The 25,430-nt window shown below is 41.9% G+C and overlaps 1 protein-coding gene and 1 long non-coding RNA gene across 4 annotated transcripts in view; one reads left to right on the top strand and one right to left on the bottom strand.

Moving 5' to 3' along the window:
- PALLD (palladin, cytoskeletal associated protein) overlaps positions 1 to 25,430 on the top strand; it is a 346,573-nt gene that overhangs the window by 133,529 nt on the left and 187,614 nt on the right. For all 3 annotated transcript variants that reach the window (XM_074951119.1, XM_074951117.1, XM_074951118.1), the window contains exons 5-8: positions 6,103 to 6,208; positions 8,112 to 8,186; positions 12,241 to 12,382; positions 12,749 to 12,772. In XM_074951119.1, the coding sequence (XP_074807220.1) occupies positions 6,103 to 6,208; positions 8,112 to 8,186; positions 12,241 to 12,382; positions 12,749 to 12,772 (347 nt within the window). The remainder of the gene's footprint in view (positions 1 to 6,102; positions 6,209 to 8,111; positions 8,187 to 12,240; positions 12,383 to 12,748; positions 12,773 to 25,430) is intronic.
- LOC141986545 (uncharacterized) lies at positions 1,926 to 23,472 on the bottom strand. The gene is made up of 3 exons (XR_012639311.1): positions 23,344 to 23,472; positions 2,790 to 2,876; positions 1,926 to 2,063 (listed from the first exon to the last, which is right to left on the bottom strand). It is a non-coding gene; the product is annotated as an uncharacterized LOC141986545 (long non-coding RNA).

Here is a 25,430-nt window from a genome sequence, read left to right on the forward strand (position 1 = left end):
AGTACATCCCTTTAAAAAAAAAATCGTTCCCACTTGTTCCTCTCAGCCTCCAGCTGATGCTAATATGCCTGGCTCCCCAGGATTTAAGCTGTGCACTATGTGCAGGGATGCCATCTCTATCTCGGATGGTCACTCCCAGTGTATAAAATGCCTGGGGGAGTCCTTTATTCCTCAAAAATGTGCCCATTGTTCCAAATTAAAATTCAGGGCACGTAAAGACAGAGAACTCCACCTGAAAATGATTCTTGGGCAGAAGTCACTTGGACCTGCTTCTGACCCAGGTACGAGCTCCTCAGTGAACCACAGCCCTCCCGCCTCCAAAAAGGACAAAAGAGAAAACGCCCGCCTCCCTCACCCAGAAGGGAAACATTGCAAGCAAAAAGGTCACCAAGCAGGTCTATTTCTTCTATACAGACCTTCTCTCGGCTCAGCACCTTTGATGCGCTGGGTTCCTCTGGCATCGCGCTAATCCCGCCTCTGGCTGCGGCAACAGCACAAGCTCCCGGTGCCGAGGCTTCAGGCTTCCAGTTGCCCGCCTCTGTCATGGCACCGTTCAGCACCGCAATGGACACGGTGCCAGCACAGAGGACCTTGCCGGAACAGACATGGGCTGTGCTTACCTCCCCGGCACCACTGACCTCAGCGCATGCATTGAGCGCTACGGTGCAGAGAACGTTGGTGCCAAATGACCCTTCAGCACCACAGGCGCTCCTAATGGAGGGTTTCTCTCACGCAGCCTCTCCAGCACTGCAGTTCATTCATTCACCGGACCTACAAGGTGTCACCTAACCTACAGTTACCTCTATTTGACACCTATTTTTCTTTTGGACATTCACAAGCAGTCCGGACACCTGTCTCCAGCTGTATCTCCCTTTTCTAGTGATGAGGAAGCCATAGTGCAGGGAGACTTTTCACCATACCAGTTCTCCCAGTCACAGAGCCAAATCAGCACTGGTCACACAAAATCTGGGTCTTTGTTAATCAGAGACCTCCCTCCCTGGTATACAAACCCGTGGATGGCACCACCTATGCCCTTCCCCAGTCAGTGGCAATACTGAGGTCCATGGGTACCATATAAGCGATTCCACTATGATAGCCAAGATACCAGAAATAGGAGCAATGCCACCTCACCACCACCAGTGCATATGGGTACGAATGAGACACAACAACAAGCTGTTACTCCACACTTTGATGAACACACTACACATGCTTCCTCAACCCTTCTGGAGCCTGTATCCACACAGGATGAGGTTATACTGGCTGCCCCACCAACACTGTCAGATAATTTCTTAAAATTTCAAGACCTCTTCAAAAGAGTCACCAATGAATTGAATATTAATCTGGAAGAAGTTTCTGAAAACCAGCATGGGTTGACTGACATCCTGCAAACTACCTCCACATCCAAGATTGCCTTACCTATAAATTCAGCCATTATGAATCCTGCCAAAACCATATGGCAGACACTGACTACTAGCATACCTATCTGTAAACGAGCTGACCAGAAATATTTTATTCCTTCCAAAGGGTCTGAGTTCCTTTTTACTCACACAGTGCCAAACTCATTGGTAGTAGAGGTAGCTAACCAAAAGAACAAACACCAGTTTCCAGGTCTACCCAACTGTTAAAGATAGTAAAAGTATGGACCTGCTTGATCGTAAAGTGTATGCTTCGTCCACATTAAGATTCCGGATATCTAATTATCCAGCAGTTCTGGCAAAACATGACCACAAAAACTATGAGAAACTCATGGACTTTATTGATGACATTCCAGAGAGCAAAAAACCCATCAGTTTAAAGCCATAGTCTCTGAGGGACAGGTCATCTCCCGTACCGCACTACAAGCTGTGCTTGATGTTGCTAATACAGCTGCAAGGTCCACTGCTACAGCAGTTTTGATACATTGAGCTTCCTGGCTTTCATCGTCTTCTTTCCTTCGTGTGGTTCAGAATACCAATGAAGATCTCCCTTTTGATGGTGGAAAACTATTTACCAGTAACACCAATGATGTGCTTCACTCCATGAAGGACTCGAGAACAACATTACAGTCTCTCTGAATACAACCCCTGCAAATAGGAGGAGACAATATAGATACCAACCTTATCAATGTCCACGCTACCCGACGTATGCTCAGCAAAGTCATAGACCATATGAACAACAACATCAGCAACCAAGATATCAACTTGCTGTACGAATTCATCGGCTCCATGTCAACCCCCTCCCACTAATAAGCAAATTTGAAGATGTGGTCGAGGGTATAGAAAACATCATCCCTACTTCAGTGCCCATTCCCTTCCTATCTTTGCCCCCCACCACACCCCACACCCTGTCCCTTTTCAGGGACCCCTCTCATGAACAAGTGCTCCACCGAGAGGTGCATCACCTCCTCCAATTAGGAGCAGTAGAACCAGTGCCCGACCAACACAGAGGAAAAGGGTTCTCCTCCCATTACTTTTAACAGAAAAGAAAACTGGGGGATGGCGACCCATTCTCGACCTCAGGTGCCTCAACAAATTTATTATTTAAAAAAAAATCAAAATGGTGACTCTTGCAACCATAATCCCAGCACTCAAGCAGGGAGATTGGTTTTCAGCCCTCAACCTGCAGGGCGCTTATGTTCATGTAACCATACATCCTGCCCATAAATGTTTTATTCGCTTCGTTCTGGGGTCACAACACTACAGTACAGGGTCCTACCTTCTGGCCTCTTGACTGCGCCTTATGTCTATGCCAACCTCCTTGCAGTTGTAACCGCTCATCTCAGAAGGCAGGGAATCATAATTTTTACTTACGTTGACTACTGCCTTTTCAAAGCCAGGACCTTCCAAGAAGCCATTCAATCCACACAACAGACAGTCCAATGTTTCCATGCTCCTGGCCTGCAAATGAACAAAGAAAATCTACACTCACTCCCACCCCACAACTGGAATTCATAGGAGCACATTCTGATTCACGCAAAAGAATAGCACCACTCCCACTCCATCTTCTCAACACCATCAACCTTTTGGTTGCCAAGCTGTACAACAGTCCACAGGTGACTGCACGAGATTGCCTACAGCTCCTAGGCCACATGGCCTCTTGCATTTTTGTAGTCAGGAACGCTTGCCTCTTCATGAGGTGTTTCCAAAATTGGATGACCATTGCCTACAGAATATCCATGGTCTGAACAACCTTTTATACATACCTCCCAGAGTCAAGGACTCCCTCCACTGGTGGACATTGCCTCACAACCTGTGCTCCGGGGTCCCCTTTCTACAGGACGTCCTGCCGGTTATCAGAACTACGGACGCATCCCTTATGGGACAGGGAGCACACATGCCCCAATACGCTGCCCAGGGGCTTTCATCTCCTGCCGAGAAGTCCCTTCACATCAGCGTCTAGAACTCTGAATGATATGCAATGTCTGCCTCCAATTTCTCCCCTTCATACAAAACCAACATGTCAGGATAATGACTGACAACATTGCCTGCATGTTCTATGTAAACAGGCAAGGGCGAGGGCAGCGCGATCCCACTCCCTTTCTACAGAAGCGATGAAACGATGGAACTGGTGTCTCAGACACAATGTCTGAATATCAGCTGCATACTTACCTGTCTTTCTCAATACCACCACAGATGACCTCAGCAGAAGATTTCCCATAGACCACAAATGAGAACTAAATGAGGAGATAGTACTAGACATATTCCACACATGGGGATATCCAACCACCGAGCTTTTTGCAACTGCAGCAAACAAGAAAAGCCCAAGATTTTGTTCCAGAGCAGAACTAGGAAAACACTCCTTGGGGGATGTGTTCATGTTCCCATTTCCCCAGTACCACTCATGCACAAAGTACTGATAAAAATACTAACAGACCAAGCCAGGGTCCTAATGATCGCCGCCACATAGCCCAGACAGGCATGGTACCCTTTCCTTTTCAAGATGGTGCTTTCCACACCTATCGCACTACCCCTCCTCCTGAATCTCTTGTCCCAACAACGCGGTCTACTACTCCACCCCAATTTAACCATGTTACACCTCAAGGTTTGGCTCCTTCATGGTTCTCTCATGCCGAGCGAACTTGCTCGGAGCAGGTTCGAAATGTACTCCTTCATAGCACAACAAATTCTACATGGACCACCTACCTTCATAACTGGACAAGATTTACACACTGGTGTGCTGCCAAAGAAACCGCTCCTTTTTTCCACGCCTCTCCCACTAATCCTCAACTATCTGTTAGAGATTAAACTCTCTCTGGACTCTCCCTGAGTTCCATCAAAGTCCACTTGGCCACAATTACAATGTTCCATGATGCCACCAACGATAGGCCTATCTTTGCTCACCCCATTACTAAGCGATTCCTTAAGGGACTCCAAACCCTATACCCAGACATCAAACTACCTAATCCACCTTGGAACCTTCTCTTAGTCTTAATATGCCTAACCAAAAAACCATTAGAACCATTAGTCACATGTTCCCTCCTACATCTCTCTATGAAAACTCCATTTCTAGTAGCAATTACCTTTGCGAGACGCACAGGAGAAATTGCAGCACTCATGGCAGATCCACCATACACCATATTGTTTAAGCACAAAGTCACCCGACACTTAATCCCCAGAATTCTACCGAAGGTGAACTCATCTTTCCATGTCAGTGAGCCTATCCATAACCCTACCTTTTTCCATAACCACATGCAAATTCCTTTGAATCTACAATGCACTCTTTAGACGTGTGCAGGGGTTTGTCCTTCTATTTGGACAGGACTAAAACCTTTAGGCGTTCCGACAAGCTATTCGTCCCCATTGCAGAATGCTCTAACGGGTCATTTATCTCTAACCACAGACTTTCCAACTGGATCTCGAGTTGCATTTGTCTCTGCTATCAATTACAGAGTGTGACTACCCCTACTTTTATCAGGACTCACACCACGGCAGCCTCAGTGGCCTTTCTACGTAATGTCCCCCTTTAAGAACATTTCCAGAGCTGCCATTTGGGCTTTTGAAAATATGTTTGCAAAACATTATGCTCTTACACAGGGACCCATCACTGATACGTGTGTGGGCAGAGCTGTTCTATCTACTGCATTCCTTCCAGATCCAAAGTCCCTACCTCCTTGAGAGATACTGCTTTTCAGTCACCTACAGTGGAGCACCCACAGGGACACCTCTCGAAGAAGAAGAGGAGGTTACTCACCTATGCAGTAACTGACCTTCGAGATGAGTGTCCCTGTGAGTGCTCCACTCTCCATCCTCCTCCCCTCTACTTCGGAGCTGGGGCGGCCTCCGTTGTAGAAAAGGAACTGATGATTTGGCCACGCATGCGCACTATTAAGACAAGACTAGTATGTGAGGCAGGCTCCGCGCACGCGTGGCCGATACGGGTACTGCTGTAAAAATCTCCGAACAATGGCGCAGGGGCGCAGCAACACCTACAGTGGAGCACCCACAGGGACACTCATCTCAACGAATGTCAGTTACTGCACAGGTGAGTAACCTCCTCTTTCATAACTGAAAATCAGCTGATAAAGGGATTGGGTTCAGCCCTTCCATCATATTCACCCTTTGGGCTGATATTCTCTGTCTTTCCCCAAAGTTAATATTTTGGAAGATAATGAGCATGGACTAAGATGGAAGATGATTTTGTAATTTTAATCTGGCAGTGTGACCAGCACAAGTTTATAAATTGCATAGTGACACAGACAGGTAGGAAGAGGATAGACAATAAAATATAGTAGAAAGACAAAGTGGTCATATTTTATTGGACCAATTTCTGTTGGTGAAAGAGACATGCTTTGCAGTTTACACAGAGCTCTTCCTGAAGGTACTCAGTACCTTACAGCAGGTACTCAGTCACCCTGACGGAAGAGCTCTGTGTAAGCTCGAAAACTTGTCTCTTTCACCAACAGAAGTTGGTCCAATAAAAGATATTGCCTCACCCACCTTGTCTGTCTAATATCCTGGGACCAATGCACCTACAACAACACTGCAAATAAAATATAGTGTCATCCCTTTTGGTTTATCTCAAATCCTGTAAGAATTTTGAGTTTACGTTGGTTCCAAAGTAACACATTTGATAAGTATTATATGATCTGAAAAAAAAAATATTCCCCCCCCTTTTTTTTTCCAGGGTCCAGAAGAAAACCACTTCTGTTTCCTTAACAATAGGATCTTCTACTCCAAAGGCTGGAGTCACCACAGCTGTAATTCAGCCTATCTCTGTGCCCATTCAGCAGGTACTCAGACATCATGTTAAGTCAGTCAAATATATTAAATATATCTCTCAAAATTAAATATTGGGGAGGAGACTGCCATTTGGGGGGGTGAGGGATGATACTTCATATTATTTAACTTGAAATCATTAAACTGCCATTTGGAATCTGAAGATTAACTTAGTAAAAAAAAAAGATGTGCTGAAGTTACTTACTTTATTTGCCCCATTCAGTGTATTTGAGCATGTGCACATATGTGCTATATAGGTTTTTACACCACAGTCATAATCATAATATCTGAGCACTTGATAATGTACTGGGAAGAGAGGTAGATACGCTGGAGGGTAGGGATAGGATACAGAGGGCCCGAGACAAATTAGAGGATTGGGCCAAAAGAAATCTGATGAGGTTCAACAAGGACAAGTGCAGAGTCCTGCACTTAGGACGAAAGAATTCAATGCACTGCTACAGACTAGGGACCAAATGGCTCGGCAGCAGTTCTGCAGAAAAGGACCTAGGGGTTACAGTGGACAAGAAGCTGGATATGAGTCAACAGTGTGCCCTTGTTGCCAAGAAGGCCAATGGCATTTTGGGATGTATATGTAGGGGCATTGCCAGCAGATCGAGGGGTGTGATCATTCCCCTCTATTTGACATTGGTGAGGCCTCATCTGGAGTACTGTGTCCAGTTCTGGGCCCCACACTACAAGAAGGATGTGGAAAAATTGGAAAGAGTCCAGCGGAGGGCAACAAAAATGATTAGGGGACTGGAACACATGAGTTATGAGGAGAGGCTGAGGGAACTGGGATTGTTTAGTCTGCGGAAGAGAAGAGTGAGGGGGGATTTGATAGCTGCTTTCAACTACCTGAAAGGGGGTTCCAAAGAGGATGGATCTAGACTGTTCTCAGTGGTAGCTGATGACAGAACAAGGAGTAATGGTCTCAAGTTGCAGTGGGGGAGGTTTAGGTTGGATATTAGGAAAAACTTTTTCACTAGGAGGGTGGTGAAACACTGGAATGCGTTACCTAGGGAGGTGGTGGAATCTCCTTCCTTAGATATTTTTAAGGTCAGGCTTGACAAAACCCTGGCTGGGATGATTTAGTTGGGGATTGGTCGTGCTTTGAGCAGGGGGTTGGACTAGATGACCTCCTGAGGTCCCTTCCAACCCTGATATTCTATGATTCTATACTGAACACTACACAGTGTGGTACATTAATATGATTTTTGATCATTCTTATGTGTATTCTTTTTATACTGCTCAGAACTCCCTATGCATGTGACATTTAATTACATACTTTTAGCACAAAATGACTCTTTAATTTTTATTTTCTGTGGTTAACTTAAATCAAATGGTTGTGGTTTCAGTTATACTTTGCTGTTTTTTACATCAGCTGTTGGAAATAAGTTTGCCTAAAGCGATTGTAAGTGTAAGTTATAAAGTATCTATGTTGGTCTCTAGACAATCACAATATTTTCTCTCAATATTAACTTAATTGAAATTAACTCTTCTTCCTCTCTCCTTTTGTTACATTGGTTCAAGCCCTCCTAGTACTTAGATTATTTTTTTAATAACATACTACATTGTTATATGGTACATAATAATAGGAGATGCAGAAGTACTTCATTTTGAGATAATATTTTAAAGATGATCAGATGCCAAACACACACAACTCATTAAGGTAATGACAGTTGGGAACACAATCCTCGTGTGGATCACTGAAACCTTTAAATCTTGCATTTTGATTGCAGAAGCACACATATGTGAAATAGTAAAGTCGCACGATTGTACTATAATAAAAATTCCTTTGCAGGATTATGTAGTTGGATTTGCATTAGATCTATATTGAACATATTATCAGAGCATATTCAAACTTTACAGTAATAATACATTTAGCACTTCAAGTGACTGTCATTTTTGGTTTTCTAGGTCCAAAGCCCTACTTCATATCTGTACCGACTAGATGGATCCAAGCCTATCTACTCCACACCCATTTTTACAAAGGTCTGTTTTCTCTATCATTATATACATTCTAGATTTTACTTTCCAGTCTCTAATAATGCATGAATCCTTTAATCATATTAAAACATATACTTTGTATAGTTTTTTATGAGTCCTTTTCCTTGAAGGTACTAGTAGCCACTTAAGAAAAACAGCTTGTCAAGGTTCCTTCCCCACTCTGAACGCTAGGGTACAGATGTGGGGACCTGCATGAAAAACCTCCTAAGCTTATCTTTACCAGCTTAGGTCAAAACTTCCCCAAGGTACAAAATATTCCACCCTTTGTCCTTGGATTGGCCGCTACCACCACCAAACAAATACTGGTTACTGGGGAAGAGTTGTTTGGAAACGTCTTTCCCCCCAAAATACTTCCCAAAACCTTGCACCCCACTTCCTGGGCAAGGTTTGGTAAAAAGCCTCACCATTTTGCCTTGGTGACTACAGCCCCAGACCCTTGGATCTTAAGAACAATGAACAAGCATTCAGTTTTCTTACAAGAAGACTTTTAATAGAAATAGAAGTAAATAGAAGTAAAGAAATCACCTCTGTAAAATCAGGATGGTAGATACCTTACAGGGTAATTAGATTCAAAACATAGAGAACCCCTCTAGGCAAAACCTTAAGTTACAAAAAAGATACATAGACAGAAATAGTTATTCTATTCAGCACAATTCTTTTCTCAGCCATTTAAAGAAATCATAATCTAACACATACCTAGCTAGATTACTTACTAAAAGTTCTAAGACTCCATTCCTGGTCTATCCCCGGCAGAAACAACAATAGACAGACCCACAGACCCTTTGTTTCTCTCCCTCCTCCCAGCTTTTGAAAGTATCTTGTCTCCTCATTGGTCATTTTGGTCAGGTGCCAGCGAGGTTACCTTTAGCTTCTTAACCCTTTACAGGTGAGGGGAGTTTTTCCTCTGGCCAGGAGGGATTTTAAAGGGGTTTACCCTTCCCTTTATATTTATGACACAGCTTTACATTGTAATAGTGAATTTCCTGTTCTTCTGCTCTATTGAAAAGTTTTAAAGAATTATATATGCATTTTTATGTGTTTGTAGCATACCTATCACTTGTACTTGGCCATGGCTACAAAAATTAAAAACAAAACATTTGGCAACACATGCTAATAAGAAAAACCCATTCCCATGATTTCATCCTGGATAATAAAATCTAATGGTTTTGAAGTTATTTTAACAATAAAGTCATTATGTATAATATAGTTATTCCAACATTTCAGATATATCATCCATCCTTATCCTGAGGATCTTTTAAAAAATAAAGGTACAAACCACTTATTTGTCAGTGAGGAAGTATTGGTGGAAAGTCTATTAAGGGTTATTGAAACTCTGCAATTATTTACAGATAAATCAAATATTTAAGCTCACATTCACCTTAAATTACTCCTGAAAGTTCAGAACATACACTGTTGGAATAAACCAGGGGTTCTCAGACTCAAGGGGTTCAAAGGTTATTACATGGGGGCCCCAAGCTGTCAGTCCCACACATGGCGGGATCTGCCTGTCAGCTCTAGACCCATGTATGGTGGGGCTGACAGCCTGAGCCTATCCGCCTCCAAAGAAGGGTGCCAAAATAGAAGTTCGTCCAGGGCACCATTTTCCCTAAGGCTGGCCTGGGACTGAGACAACATTAGAGGACTTGATTTTTCATTAGAGGACTTGATTAAACTGTAGACCAATCAGAACACTGAGATTGCCTCCCCCCCCAGAAAAAAAGATAATTTATAATCTAACAGTGAGACACACAGGCAGGAGTGGCACTAGAGGAAGACTTATGGGGACTATAGCCACCCCAACATTTGCCTTAGCTTCCCCATAGGCACCCTTCCCAGTGCAAAGGTCAAACATTACACAGAAGTAAGGGTGGCTCTTCGGCTGCCCAGCTGTGGCCAGCAGCAGCGCAGATGTAAGGGTGGCAATGGAGTGCTAGGTCTGCTATGAAGAGTGATATTGACAATGTTTCTTTGTGCCTCTGCCCCCAGTATTAAACAGTAACTATTTAAAAAAAACTTTTCTGGTTATAACAATAATTTGATAAAAATGTGTTTTAGTCGTAATTTAAAAGTTGTGAGGAAAGGCAAATTCATTTTAAACAATAGGATTTTAAATGTATTTTAAAATGTGTTAAATATAAAAAAATGTGTTTTTTAATTTCTAAGGGGTGGGGGGTCGCACTCAGAAACGTGCTGTGTGAAAGGGGTCACCAAAACAAGAAGTTTGAGAACCACTGGAATAAGCAGACCAACATATCACCAACTGGGGAAGACAGCCCCCTCAAAACATGGTATTCAACAATAAGTAACATGTACAGTCAACACTTCCTTAACATAGCATGAGTTGGCACAAACCTCTTTTTATACTAACTACAGGGGGAAAATCACCAACTCATAGATTTTAAATTTAGGCTATATTTCAGCACAGCACATCTAGGTGTTTAGCAGTAAGCATATGAGTAGTCAGTGGGAGTACTGTGCTTAAAATTGAATACATGCTTAAGTGCTTTGTTGGATTAGGGCCTGAAAGTGCAGATTTTACAAACAAAATACAGGAATGAGGCAGATAGCTTGTGCCAGACAGCAACAAATGAGTCTTTCTTTGCATCATACTCTTAACACGGATAACAGCAAACTTACACAAAATAGTCATAATCTTCCTTCCCACCCCTTACTCAAGTATGATGCTTCACCTTTGCTATAGCAGGTCTTTATCAAAGCTCTGCGTATTTCTTCAAGTACATGCAACATTCCATTACAAACTTGTAGGCCAAAACTCTGTCTCTATGCAACAACACACAAGTGAACATTCAACAAATTCATTTGTATTATTTTACTCTGCTTTGATGGCTTCAAATGTTTCAGAAAAAAACATCTTGAAAACATCTTTCATGTTCTAAATGTCAGTCTGAAAATAGTGTTGGTAAATCATGTAGTCAGTTGCTTGACCATACCTTGGTTCGTTATGAAATGTATTCAGGAGATCAAATAACCAATACCAGTAGGGTTTATTGCTCTAAAGCAATAATAATGCAATACAGGAAAAAGGTTCAATATGATACCAGCCTCTTGGAAGTCATCTTGTGCATCATTGTTACATTTACTTTACACAGAAGGATGTGCTCACAAAGTAACAAATTTTAGCTAGGAGTATTTATAGGATGATTGTAGAAGTTACAAAACTCTTTACATGTCACTGAAATTCAAACCACCAGTTTGTCCAGTTTTCCTTTACTACTTGTTCTGTTCCTTTCCTTATCTTTGTCTTGGGTACTAGCCTTTCAGGTACTGGTCCATGAAGGTACCTTCTAGGTTTGTACCGGGATAGAACATTCATATATCTTGTCCTTTTCCCTTTGGGACGTTCTACTATTAACCTGTGAAAGTAACTCCCACTTGTTGCTATGGTAACACACTCATGTCCTGATGCTGACAGTTTTTCAATTAACTTAAGCCAAAGCTTACTTCAGCTAATGCAAGGTGTTATGGTATACTTGACATGGCTGGACAGAATTGTGAGGAGGGTATAATACATTCAGTAACATAACTTCCTAACACTTACATTAATACTATGCCTAACATATATGTACTGGCGAACAAGAACAATTTATTCTCTCATGTCCAGATTAGCCAATATGTAGTTAATAAAATGCACATCTTAAAAGATGTGTGCCAGCTGAAAATTCTTCATGTCACACCATGGGGTAAAAAATGAGATAGAAGACTATCTGTTGACATCCACCTCTTGTGAGGAGTTAACCATTTTCCACTTTCTCCTTGATGATAATGCTTTCAGAAGATCAGCCTCCTAGAGAACCAGCAGTGCACTACTTCTTCTGTAACCATGCCAAGAATGTATTCGAAAATAGGCCCTGTGTTAAACATATTCCAACTGAAAACACTGTTCTTGGAAAAGAAAATCAGCAGAATGTTATGACACAATGAAATAAATTGAGGATGGGTGAGAAAGGGAATCTTGATTTGAGTGTTTTAAAGTATGTATGGTTTTTTGTTAATTTAAAGCATGTTTGTCACATTTCAGGAGCTGCAAAACTCCACAGCATCTGAAGGACAGGTTGTTGTACTAGAGTGCAGAGTCAGGGGAGCTCCTCCCTTGTACGTCAAGTGGTTTCGACAGGGTGTTGAAATCCAAGATTCTCCAGATTTCAGAATTCTCCAGAAAAGTAAGAAATAGCCCTTTGGCTAGCCCAAATAATATTCATGTATTCTCAAGAAAGCACCATGGAATTATCCTCGGTCAGTCAAAGCAGTCACTTTCCACCATAAGGATTGAGTTCTGGGTAAAGGGAAAACCTCTTATGCACTTATTTGGGTAATAGTAATACAGACCAAGTAAATTAATTCCAGAAGAACTATTATAGGCAGGTGATATGAATGTCATCCTTGATTTTTTCCTGCCAGTATCATCTGCATAGCTACTGTACTTGCCTGTAGTATTTCTATACAGAACTTTTATTCTTGTTATTAATGTAACCTCTTTCTAATACATTTTTCTTGTTTATTTTCTCCTTGGATAATGTAATATCCAGAGCCCCGGTCTGCAGCTGAACCTGGTAAGAATCATATGAAAAAATAATCTTTTGATTCACTAGCTCTTTGTGTTTGCATTTAAGCCATAAATAGAACAATGTTTCTGGAGCACTTTGGTAATATGAAAACCCCCTTAAAGACAATCTATTCTTTTATCACAGGCTTCATATTCTGCACTGTGCTTTACATCAATTGCTGTATTAGTTAAACAGTAAATTCCATTCAGACCAATATGGAGGGCCCCACTAACAAAACCTTTAAACAATCTTTATTCTCAGAAAATGAGCAACTTGCAAGCTAATGAGGAAAAACAATCCCCGCAAAATTCCATCACCCAAATTCTACTTGCATAGTTTTGTAACACCAGACCACTAAATGCTGGTTTCCTCAGTCTAGCTTCCCAGATGCAAGCTTTCCCAAATGTAAGCAGAGCTGGCTCAAAATAAGTACCTTTAGTTCCAGTGAGCCTTTCCAGTGTATTCACAAGGTATGGCTCTTGGAACTCAGCAGGCATAAAAATGGTCCTTCCATTTGCACTTTTCTCTCTACCTCCTTTTTCGCTGTTCACACAATTGTGTTATGGACTTTTCTGGGATATCAGGTGGAAGTTGTAGGAATTAGAACATATGTTCTCCCTTGCCATACCATTTTTGTGTTTGTGCATGAAATCACTAATATCACCAACATGGCACTTCTAGCTCCTGTTCTGTGAGAGAGAAAGAAAATGGTTTCTTCTAAAGCAATTGTTTAGGCTTTTGCATAGATTGCTTGGCAAATGTCCTTTAAGAGCACTGCAGCCAACCCTCCTGCCCTCCCTTTCTCCAGAGATTAAGTCAAAGGAAAAACTAATTAGTAGGAGCTAATGGGGCTAAATACTACCAGTACTGTCCCAGTTTTGTAGTCCCTGGCTCAAACTATAGAATGTAGCATTACTTGCTGCCAGTGAGAGCTCTTGCTATGACTAGAGTTGCTCCAGCCACTGTAATGTAGTACACTTGGCTGCCTGGCAGGGAACTCCTGGCCCTGCAGCACATAAGTGGCAGATAGCAGAGAGAAGGCACAGAGCAGGGTTATTTCAGTTCATTATCGCATCAGCAGAGTATAGGGCTGTTTTCATATGCTGCCTCTCCTCCTACTTTCCCAGATCAAACAACAAATGGGGGAGGGGATGCCTCTTAGCTCAGTGGTAGAGGGTGACAGGTAGCAAGGTGAAGGGCTCTGAGCTGGGGCTTGTTTTTTGCAATTGAAGGTTTGTGAGTGAATGTGGGGTGTTCTGAGCCTTGGGATATCAGACAGGAGATGGCTCAGAACTCATAAACAAATAAGTGTTCAGATGTGGAGAAATTAGGCAGAAGAGAAGAATTCTCTGCCTGAGACATAGGTGTTGTGTAGGATATTTCTGAACTGATAGGACTTGGTTAGAGGAGCCTAGGAACTTTGAGATTCTGCACTGGTGGGCATGGGGTGAACTAGCAGGATTGAATACAGGGGGGATCGGAATCAACTGGTGATTTGAGTGGGTGAATTGGTGGTGTGCATGTGAGGAATCTAGGGTAAAAGCTAGGTTGAAGAGGAAGGGTTTGGGACTAGGAAAAAACAGTGAAGGGCTAATATAGATAACTATGGTCTTCCACCATGTCTTTTATGAAACTGGGGTGGAAGAGAGAAGGAGGGTCCTCCTTTTTTCACCTCGCTTCTCCACCAACCTCCCTTATCCCCCAGCAAAACACTTCTCTATTGTGCCCCCAGACACAGTGCCTCAGTTTTGGACCTTGAAAATATTGATTAGCAGAGGATGTGGAGAGGTGGGTGTGCATGCAATCCCATCACTTATTTTGGGCATCAGTTGTCATGGCAATAAGTACAAAACTTGCATCTGTGCCTATTTTTTTTATATTGCAACTGCCCCACATGGTTTTCAGAGGCCTGAAATGTGAGATGTGCTAGGTAACAACCTTAAAAGAAGGTTGAAAACAATATATTTGCTCAAACTGGCCTCTCACAGCTCAAGAGTGAGTACAGGTATTAACTATGAGGTTAGGGTTATAATTATACACTCATCTATATTTGTTAAGGATGTCAAATTACAGTGCAATCCAATTTTTCTGAAGGGTTTCAGAGACCTCTGAAGCCTTTGGATATGCAGGGGAGTAACATATGGTATGCATTGCTATTGTGGCCTGTGACTGACTGTTGGTTAACTAGGAGTTTGGTTATATGGTGGTCAGATAAATTGAGCTAAAGGAGGAGATATTCAGAAGTAACTAAGGGATTTTATGCTAATGCTGTACAAATAACTGACTATTTGGTTTGGGTGCAGGTCCAAAAAATCGAAAATGAAAATTGCTTCAGGTTAACCCAAAATGAAAATGTTTAGTAATTTTTGGCAAACCAATATGTAGAGAAAAATTTCATTTTGTGTTAACAAAAATGTTTATCAGTGCTAAACAAAACACTTTATTTTGATTTTGTGTTTCTTCTAAAACATTTAAAAATGTTTTTTAAATAAAATTGAGGGAAATTCCAAAATAAAATCTTTTTCCAAAAGAAAATGTGGAAATGTTTAGTTTCAGAAATGCTGAAACTGTTTTGACATTTCCAAATTTTTTAACCAAAATAATTTGCCAAAATCTACTTGAATTTGATAATTGTTTTAGCCAATCAAAGACTGCATTTTGGGGTGAAAAAAGATTTTGCATCAAAAATTTAGCCCCCACTGTGTTTAGGAGGCCTGGTTCCATTGAAAGTCAATGGGAGCTGTGTTCCTAAATTTCTGTGGAACTACTGAAAACTTCCCCCACAATATGTCTTGTTGTAGCAAAATTACTCTACTCAAGTTATTGTTTTTTAGATGTTATAAAACAAAGTGGATCAGTGTGATAAGTTCCTTTGAAAAAATGGAAACTAGAATTCTTTGAAAATAAGGACTGTTTCAGATTCTGTTTCTAGATTTAATACACTTGGTGTTATGAGAGAAGCCCTTGGCATATCTATATCAATAGTATCAGCAGTGCTCCCTCAAGCAATTGTCCATATACTCATTCCACTGATGTGTGCATGTGCTTCATATTCTAGAGGTGGGAGTCTTTTTGGCCAGCAATATCCATAAGGCATGCATGTGCTATTCAGTCCTTGTGCTCCACTGCAAGGGCACGTAAAGGAGAGGTGTGCTTGCTGCTGTTCAGTTCCTCTCACAGTTTAGAGATGGAGCCCAACAGTCCAAGAGACCGCCAGCCCCTCCTTGTAGTTTTAGCTAATAGGTGTATATTATATTTGGTTGCCTGTTGCAATCTTTAGTTCTTAGAGCTCACCCGGGCAGTATGGTGTCATCTGATTTGCTGGGATTAAAACACTGCCCTTCATGGGAGGGAACTATCCCAGCTTCAAACAAACACTTGAAGACCCTCTGTTTTCTCGGAGAATCACTTATTCCCAGTAAATGCATAATATGCAGGTCCTTCAGCTCCCAACCTAGAAAGGACAAGAGGGCTGCCTTTAGGTCTTCCTAATGACCAAGTCAATGAGACCCACTTCTGAATCAGACTCACTAGATTCCAATGTACAGGGATCTTCCAAGCCTGCGTATAAATGCAAACTCTTGAGTTCCAACTTAAATTGCAAACATGACAATAGCATTGTCCTTAGACAGACTGCAGGGAGCTAGAAGATATTGGGGCAGGTCACCCAACAGAATTTCCTATAAGGAAAACCTCCCCATGGCACTGAATGTTGTCTGAGACTTTGCAACCCAAAAGGGTTCCCACTGAAGCTCACTCTTGAGACTGTTCGAACTGTATGGCACTGAAGCATCTGGCACCAAAATCCAGAACCTCAGGAAAGAGTACGGTACCAACCGTGGCACTGTCTACTTCCGTGGTCCAGGCACTGACTCTTTGGCACTGGATCAAGCCAATCAGGACAGTTCACCATCACTGTGGCAGAAATTGCCATAATGTCCTGCAAAACCAGTTCCCATGAACCTGTACTCGCCACCCTGCATGACACTATTTAGATACTGGCACCAGTAGACCTGCAGATTTACCCAGAACCACAATCGCCCCTGCTGTTGTCTTCCACACAATGATCTATGTTGTAGTTTGATCCCTAAATCTCTGAGGGCAAATCTCATGGATCCAAGTTATACATTCTTCTGGGATTCTTCTTTGGAATTGAAGGACAAAGAAATTCTACTTCAGCAACAGAGTTACTTACCCAGCCTGTCTCCACAGCCCTCAACAACTTGTAGAGGATCCAGACACTGCTCATGCAAAAGATATTGGGACCCACAGAATCCAGGCTTATGGTTCCCAATCCCCTGGCTTCTAGGTTCATACACACTGATGCCCATGTGGCCTTGCTAGGGACCCTGGTTGGCTCACAGGAACTTTGACCCCAGGGAGCCACCTCACCACCAGAAGTCTGCTTCCTCCATGACACTGCACATTCAGTTGCCCTTAATAGTTCTTCTGATTCCTACACAACCACAGGCAGAGGAGGAGGTAATGGAAGAGCAAGCACTGGAACACAGCCTGCCGGCACCAATCATTCTTTCCTCCTCATCCCCTGATGAGGTCTTAGTGCCACCCACACCCCACAAATGGACAACTATAAGGGTTTCCAACACACATTAAAGAGGATGGCAGAGACCATCCAAATCCATATTGCAAAGGGACAAGAACAGACATATAAATTGATACACATACATCAAGCCTCTGCAGTAGGGAAGTCAGCCTTCCCAGCAAATGAGACGATCATGGATCCAGCCAGAATCTTGTGGCAGACACCTGCTTCTGTACCACTACATCCCCCAGCACAGATAAAAAGTATCAGTTGCCTACTATGGGTCTGGAATTCTTTTACATGCATCATGTTCCATCTTCCTTTGTAATTGCTGTGGTAAACAAAGAGACAAAACAAGTCTGATCCACACCAAAGAAAAAGAGCCAAAGAAACTAGATTTATTTGGGCAGAAAGCCTACTCTTCAGCAATCCTACAGTTCTGTGTAGCCAATTATGAGGTCCTATTAGCCAGATATAAGTTCTGCATACAAGAAAGACTGCTTGCCTTCTCAGACAACCTTCTGATTGACAGTCACAAAGACTTTGTGTTGTTAGATAATGCAGGCTAGCTTGTAGCCAGAAGAGTCTCAAGCAGCACTGGATGCAGTGGATATGGCTGCCAGCTCAATGGCAATGGCGGTTGTCATATGTGTGGCATCATGGAGAAGTCCAAACAGTGGTGGAGGACTTGCCTTTAAAAGCGGTCATATTGTTCAGCTCTAAAACTGACTTGGCCCTCAATGCACCGAAGGACTCATGAGACACCTTCTTTTCCTTCAGAGTACATACAGGTTCTTAAGGGGAAACAAATGAAACAGAAGTATCCCCCATGGGGACCAATCCAGTAACTCTTTAACCACCAGAGGTCTTCAGAACAACCCAGGAAACGACAGCATTTCCATAGGAGAAGACAACCCACTGCTCCACCACAAATTTCCCGATCTTCTCAGTCCCAGAAGCATTCATTTTGATGGGATGGTCAAGAGATGTGTCCTTCCTCCATCAGCTCCAGAAATTTCTGACCTCTCCTTCAGAAAACTGTTAGCTCACTTCAGGCATACTGGGTCTCTTACCAATATGTATACAATAACACATGACTATTCCATCAAGTTTTCTACGGTACCTACCCCTAACCTCCTTCGTTGTCTCTTTTCATAGACCCTTCTCACAAGGATCTACTATGTCACAAGGTCCTCATGCCCCTCTCTCAGAGTGATAGAAGGGTTCCTTACAGGGGAAGGTTTCCTTAGCAACATTTTCCTAACCCTGAAGAAAGAGAGGCTGGCAACCCATCCTAGACTTGCAGAACATCAACACCTTCATGCACAAATTAAAAATCCAGATGGTCACTCTAGCATCAGTAATCATGACACTGAAGTCATGAGACTTATTTGCTTCTCTGAAATTCAGGATGTATACTTTCACATTTCCATCATTCTGCCCCACAGGAAGTACCTGAGATTTACCACTACCAATAACAGATGCTACTCTTTCAACTCTCCACAGCACCAACGGTATTCACCAAGTGCTATCACTAGCAACAGTTTACTTAAGACAAAACATCAACATGTATCTTTACCTCAACAATTGGCTATTATGGGGAAAATTGCCTCTTCAGACCTCCAAAGCCATCTCCATTACACTCAACCTTTTCAGGAGGTGAGACTTGAAAGTCAACAAAGAGAAACTGAGCTTAATCCAGTCCAAAGGAATGACTTCACTGGCACAATCCTGGACTCCTCCACCTCCTGTTCGTCAAGACAGGTTTGAGAATTTGTCTTCCCTTTATTTTTCGGCTGGAAAGAAATCCAAACACCAATGTAAGGTCATGCCTGGCCCTCCTAGACTAAGGAAGCTCCTGAACATTCACTACTCATGCCAGACTTCACCTCTGATGCTTGCAGGGTTGGCCGAAGTTGGTTTACACAACCTCCAAACATCACTTGGACAAGCCCATCTCCATCCCACCATTGGTCCTATTCTCATTGAAATGGTGGAAGGACCCATAAAATGCATGCAGTGGGTCCCATTCAGAATACATGTATCTTCCACAACAGTAGTCATGGATGCATCCCCACAGAGATGTGGTGCTTGTACAGATGAACTAACAACACAGGGCCTATGGTCCCTGAGAAAGCAAAGAATGTACATCAATCTCCTAGAGTGGTACAGAAGGCCTGTGAGTTTTTTCTCTCCCTAATATCAGGACAGTTGGTCCAAATCATGACTGACAACATAACAATCATGTTTTACATCAACAAGCAAGATGTGACCAGATGTTCCTCACTCTGCCAGGAAGCAGTCAGACTCTGGAATTGGTACATCAACCATTGAATATACCTAGAGGCAATATGCTTAGTTGGACTGCAGAATGGATAATGTCAGCAGATGCTTTCTCCCAAATCATGAGGGGGAAATCAAAGAGAGGATACTGGCAGATATCTTCATATCCCACAATAAACCTTTTTGCCAATCAATGCATACGCAGGTATCCAATTCTTCTTAAAAAAAAAAGGTGGACAGAGTCAGGGATCTAAGTGGACACATTCCTGGTACCATGGTCAGGAGTTCTAATGTAGGCTTACCCTTCAACCTCATTAATTTTCAAAGTGCTCCACAAATTCAAACAGGGCTTGGCCAAGCTAATCCTCATAGCTCCAGCATGGCCCAGACACTTCTTGTCAACCGATCTAGTAAATTCTCAGTAGCTCAACACAGAACCTTACATCTGCTACCTGATCTGTTATCTCAGAACCAGGGTCAGATCCCACACCCAAATATACCACTCCTGCACCTCAGATGGAGGCCGGATGGATGTTGTCAGTAGAGCAGGCTTGGTCCTCTCCAGTTAGAGAAGTTCTGATAAGCAGTAGAAAAGAATGAACAAGACAAACTTATCTTTCAAAATGGACAGCATTTTCTCATTGGGGTAATCAAAAATAATTTATTCCACTTCACTCCTCAATCCTTCAGATTCTTGACTACTTACTTGAACTCAAAAGCAAGAACCTGTCCTTCAGCTCTGTCAAGGTACATTCAGCGGCAATGTCAACCCACCATCTGCCAGTAGAGGATAATAAAGTTTTTTGTCATATGACAGTGGTGAGATTCCTGAAAGGCCTAGTTAAAGAATCCCCACCTATCAAAGAACCAATTCCCCCAGGGACTTGAGCCTAGAGTTTGCAGCCCTCATGGGACCACCTTTCAAGCTGTTTACAGTATTCCACCTGGATAGAGTAGGAATGAGGACACATCATAAATTCCTTTCCAAAGTAGTGGCAGATTTCCATCTCAATCAGCCAATACACCTACCAGTATTCTTTCCAAAACCTCACACATCCAAATTAGAGGCAACACTGCATGTGCTGGATGTGAGGAGAGCCATGGCCTACTTACTACCTAAATGGAACGAAACTTTTTAGAACATCTCCAGGACTGTTTGTATTATGGAAAGGATGTAAGGGTCAGTAATTTCATCTCACAAACTATCTAACTGGATTTCTGCTTGCTTTAAATATGCTATGAGGTGGTCAAGGTAGACTTACCACCCCCCATCTGAGCACAAGCTATGTCAGCCCACCTCACTGTGAAACTTACCCATATCAGACATTTTGAAAGGCTGCAACTTGGGTGTCAACGCACACATTCATGACACTGTGCCTTTAACAGACGCCTTCCATAATTGTTTTGTTAACTACTTCAAGCTCCTACCTCCATAATATAATAGTTGTTTGGGAGTCACCATCAGTGGAAAGTGCACGTGGGCAATCACTCGAAGTAGAAAGGGAAGTTACTTACCATGTACAGAAACTGGAGTTTTTCAAGATGTATTGTCTGTATGCACATCCCACCCTTGCATCCATTCTACTTCAGAGTCCTACCGTAAGAGATTCTGCAGTGAGAAGGAATTGAAAGGGGGTGACCGTCCTTTGCTTTTATATGCCCTCACAGCAGAGCACAAGAACTGAAAAGTGCACACGCCCCCTTCAGGTACTGCTGGCCAAAAAGACTCCAATCTCTAGCACATGAGGTGCATGCCACACCATCAGTGGAATGTGCATTCTATAACACATCTCAAAGAACTCCAGTTACTGTACACGATACGTAGCTTCCCTTTTCTCTACTACCAACTCATCTGCTTTGTATCTCCTAAACGTAGCTTATATTCCCTCACCCCATCAGCATGTCTCAAGGTTTCTGAAGGAAGTAAAACTTAAAGCAAAGTTTTCTAGGAAGTCTACAGCTCACCAACAAATCTGCCTTTTGCTTTTTTCACATCCAGTTAAAATTATTTTCAGAATTAACTCTCATTGATGTGATAGTCTCTGCATATTTTAGCAATTTTAACCACTCATTGAAGATTAATAGTGCGACATGAGCTAATTGTCTTCTATTTTGGAGACTGTGTGATCTACTGGACTGGGACTCGAGAACTGGGTCAACTCCTGTCTCTGCCTTTAGTTGCTGAGTGAGCCTGGGAAAGTCACTACCCTTCCCTGGTCCTCAGTATCCCTATCTGTAAAATGGGGATAATGATACTCACTTCCTTTGTAAAGTGCTCTACAAGAGCTAGGCATTATTAATAGCTAAAATATAAGTAGAGTACCAGTGAAATGAACTTAATACTGTAATAATTAAAATTAAAATAATACTGACGCTGACAGTAAATCAGTATTTATAACTACTACCTGTACAAAGATGGGAAAATAGTAGGAGGGATTCTGACCCAGGAGACGGTCTTTTCCCCAGCTCTCTGGAATGTACTACACCATCACTCTGAAGGTGCAGAATGCTCTCATTTCCGTGTCTGGCCAGCTATATTCATGGAACTCTCATTGGTGTCCATGTGAGATTCTCTGCATGTACCATTGTTGAACTAGCTTTTTCTGGTTTCTACTATTCCCAGTGATAGTCCACACAGTGGGCCTGATTCTGCACCCAATGAAGTTAATGATAAAGCTTCCACTGGTTTCAGGAGTTTAGGGTCAAACACTATATGTGTATAGGGAATAAGACACAAATTTAGCAGAATCTGTCCAAACCGGAAGACCTTTAACTTTGCCTGTTGTGTGAGGAGCAGAATTTCAGAGTTGAGGAACCTTACTGCATTTTTTACAATGAGCAGTTGAATTGATTCCAGAAATATAGTAGATCCTTCTTGTTGCTTTGTGTTGCAATGCAGATTCTAGGAAATCAGATAAACCAATACCTGTGAAAGAAATGGCTCATAAGCAAGCAAATTTCAACTGCTGCTGAATGCAGACAGTGAGAACATGCACAAGAACTGGGTAAAGTGTGAGGAAGCTGACAAACTATGAAAACCTGTGGTGGTATGTGGGCAGGTACTCGAAAGTTTGAGGTAGATGCAGTTTCAGCAATTTACTGAAATATTTTGATGCTATACATGTCTTATGTTGTATTATATAGCTAGTGTCCAACTGTCACAAAAAACCTTACAATGCAAAATTCGTGAGCCCTAGATGTTTATCGGTCGATATTAATGAAATAGGAACAGAGACCTCCATAAATTCATACAGCTGGGAGATTGTGAAACAGGTTTTTCTTGTCACTGTTATGTTCTATCTGCCAAATGTGTTTTACACTCCTTTCTCTGTCTAGACGGAAATCAGCCTACATCACAAATCTCTTCAGACTGTTTTGTGAATTAATAACTAGTCAGATTACTTAGGGCCAACATCACAGTTTGTCAAATTACCTGCTCTGTACTTCTTTCTTTGACATTTTGACTTTATGCTGATTGAATCCTTCAAAGAACAGTCTGCTTGGGGATAAAAAAAAAAAAGCCTATAGAGTCATTTGCCAGCTGTTGATGCTTTGGCCATTACTCAGCCGTCTGGAGGCAGCCACAAACTGTATTGAATTACTTGAAGACAATTGTCTAAAGGCATGTAAGAAGAAAACTATATAAAATCATTTTTCATACATTTCCAGAAAATTGCTGCACATAAACTCTTTCAAAGCACAGTGCTGCATAATTTGACCAAAAATCTCTGAGAAGATAGACATCACTTACCTTGGATCATGCATTCTAGGTTTCATGTTTTGCTACAGTAACCCAAGGATGCATGATAGGAAATATCCCTGTACAAAATTTCCAAATGTGGCTGCATTAAGTTTGCAACTGAAAAAGTAATGCAAATGTAACAGACCTGCACCAAAATTCAGCCTTTTCATCCTGATAGTTAAAATACAACCAATTCTCAGTCAATGAGTATACACATTATAGGGCAGATCCCAGCTGGGGTAGTTCCACCCAAGTTGAAAGACTATCTCAATTTATACCGGCTAAGGTTCTGGCTCTTCACTATGTAAAAGAAAAGAGAACATGAGGTCAACAGCATCTAAATTCAGAGGGGTAACTCAACATTCAGAAATGAAAAGTAAATGTAATATAAACTAAAGCTATCACTAGATTAAAGAGAGAGAAACTATAAATAGATTAGAGAGAATAGAAGCCCAGCTTTCCCTGCTACTCTGATCCACCTCCCTACTAACACTACCTCAGTTTTCTTCTGGCAGCTGTCCTCTGCTACCCCAGTGTATCTGCAGTATTTTGTATTCTGTTCTTGTCATACCGCTCAGGCTGTGCTGGCATGTTGGTGCTTCCCAGTCCAAGGTCAGCTCACTAGTTCTTTATATTCTTAGGGACTTTATAACTGGAAATATGTGTTATAACAATTATTGTAAAGTATTTATAACCTATTAGCATGTTTTAATAGTCAAGCCTCAATTACAAGTTATGTTGCAATATAGGCTCTCACACATATATATATTTAGTTGTATAACAAATGTACAGCTCTCTATTTTCAGAATGTTCTCAACTCTTTGTGAAATCCAAAAATTTAAGATTCTTCCATCCCCATGCACATTAGGCATAGTGGAGTTACTCTCTGCATAGATTGAGATAGTGGCAAAGTAGGAGAGAGAAATCTTACAACAAGCCAGCTTCTCCTCACCCAAAAACTGATCATCGCAAAAGCATTGGTGGCTAATTCCTAGAGGGGTGACTTTTTTTCTATGCTGCCACCAAAAAAACCCTTATTTTCTCTTGATTAAAATATTCATGAGTTAAGTTGTTTCCAGGGATAGGCTGGCAGAGGGTGCTTGGCATGGTTAAAATATATTGACCTATCTGGTAAAGAGCTCAACACCACTAAGAATCTGTATTCTCAGTTTTCTCACAAACAGCCATTTTCTCATTCTGGTGCTCATAAGGTATCAGGCCCCTAAACTGTACCATTTTGCTAACCATCACACCTCTCCTCAGTTAAGTTCTGACCAAATATTTCGTGGCTCCTATCTCATGAACTATCTCCAGAGTTAGTCAGTGCTGCATGTCTTCTGAAATCTTGACACTGCATCTTTCAGATGCTGTAAAGCTTTAATCTCTAATTTTAGAGCTCATGAGAATACAAGCTGAAATCAGTCTGGAACTGCTGTGTAGGTGGGAGGGAGGTGCAGCAATGATGATCAGAATTCCCTACATAAAAGAGAAGGCGTCAACTAACGTTTTCATTATTTTTGTTACCAAATGTTCAGAGTTTTCACAAGACTGAGCTGATATTATCTATTCTTTTTATTTGAGGCTCCTCTTTGTCTTTGCTGGAACTCTGTGGTTTCTCGTCACACTCCATTTAATTCTGTTCTACACTTACTTGTTCCTCCCTGCCTTCCAGACAGATTCCCAATTTACTAGAGGGGACCCGTTGAGTACATTGCTTTCTTAATCTGTGGTGGCTCAGGGCATAAAGGACCAAGAATAGAAATAGGAAACAGGTTTACAGCTGACAGGTTTTTCACAGTGCAGAAAATGACCACTGTTCTTACCCGCTCTTTTTTTTTTTTTTTTTTCTGGCAAACTCTGTTGTGGCTTTGGAATTATGAAATGCATAGAGCTGTTGCTCTATACATTGCATCATGGCCAAAAACTCTTTGTTTCCCAGGATTACATGTGCATCACAATGGAGGAAGCTGAAGATCAAAGTTGAAAATCAAAGCTGCAGATCAAAGAAAAGCGTCACCTTTCATGTGATGCGCACACACATTCTGGGAAGTAAATGGTCATCTCTGAAAAACACTACACCAGGGAGAAATTAGTAA

Source organism: Natator depressus, chromosome 4, assembly GCF_965152275.1.
Source record: "Natator depressus isolate rNatDep1 chromosome 4, rNatDep2.hap1, whole genome shotgun sequence".
Classification (NCBI taxonomy): domain Eukaryota; kingdom Metazoa; phylum Chordata; order Testudines; family Cheloniidae; genus Natator; species Natator depressus.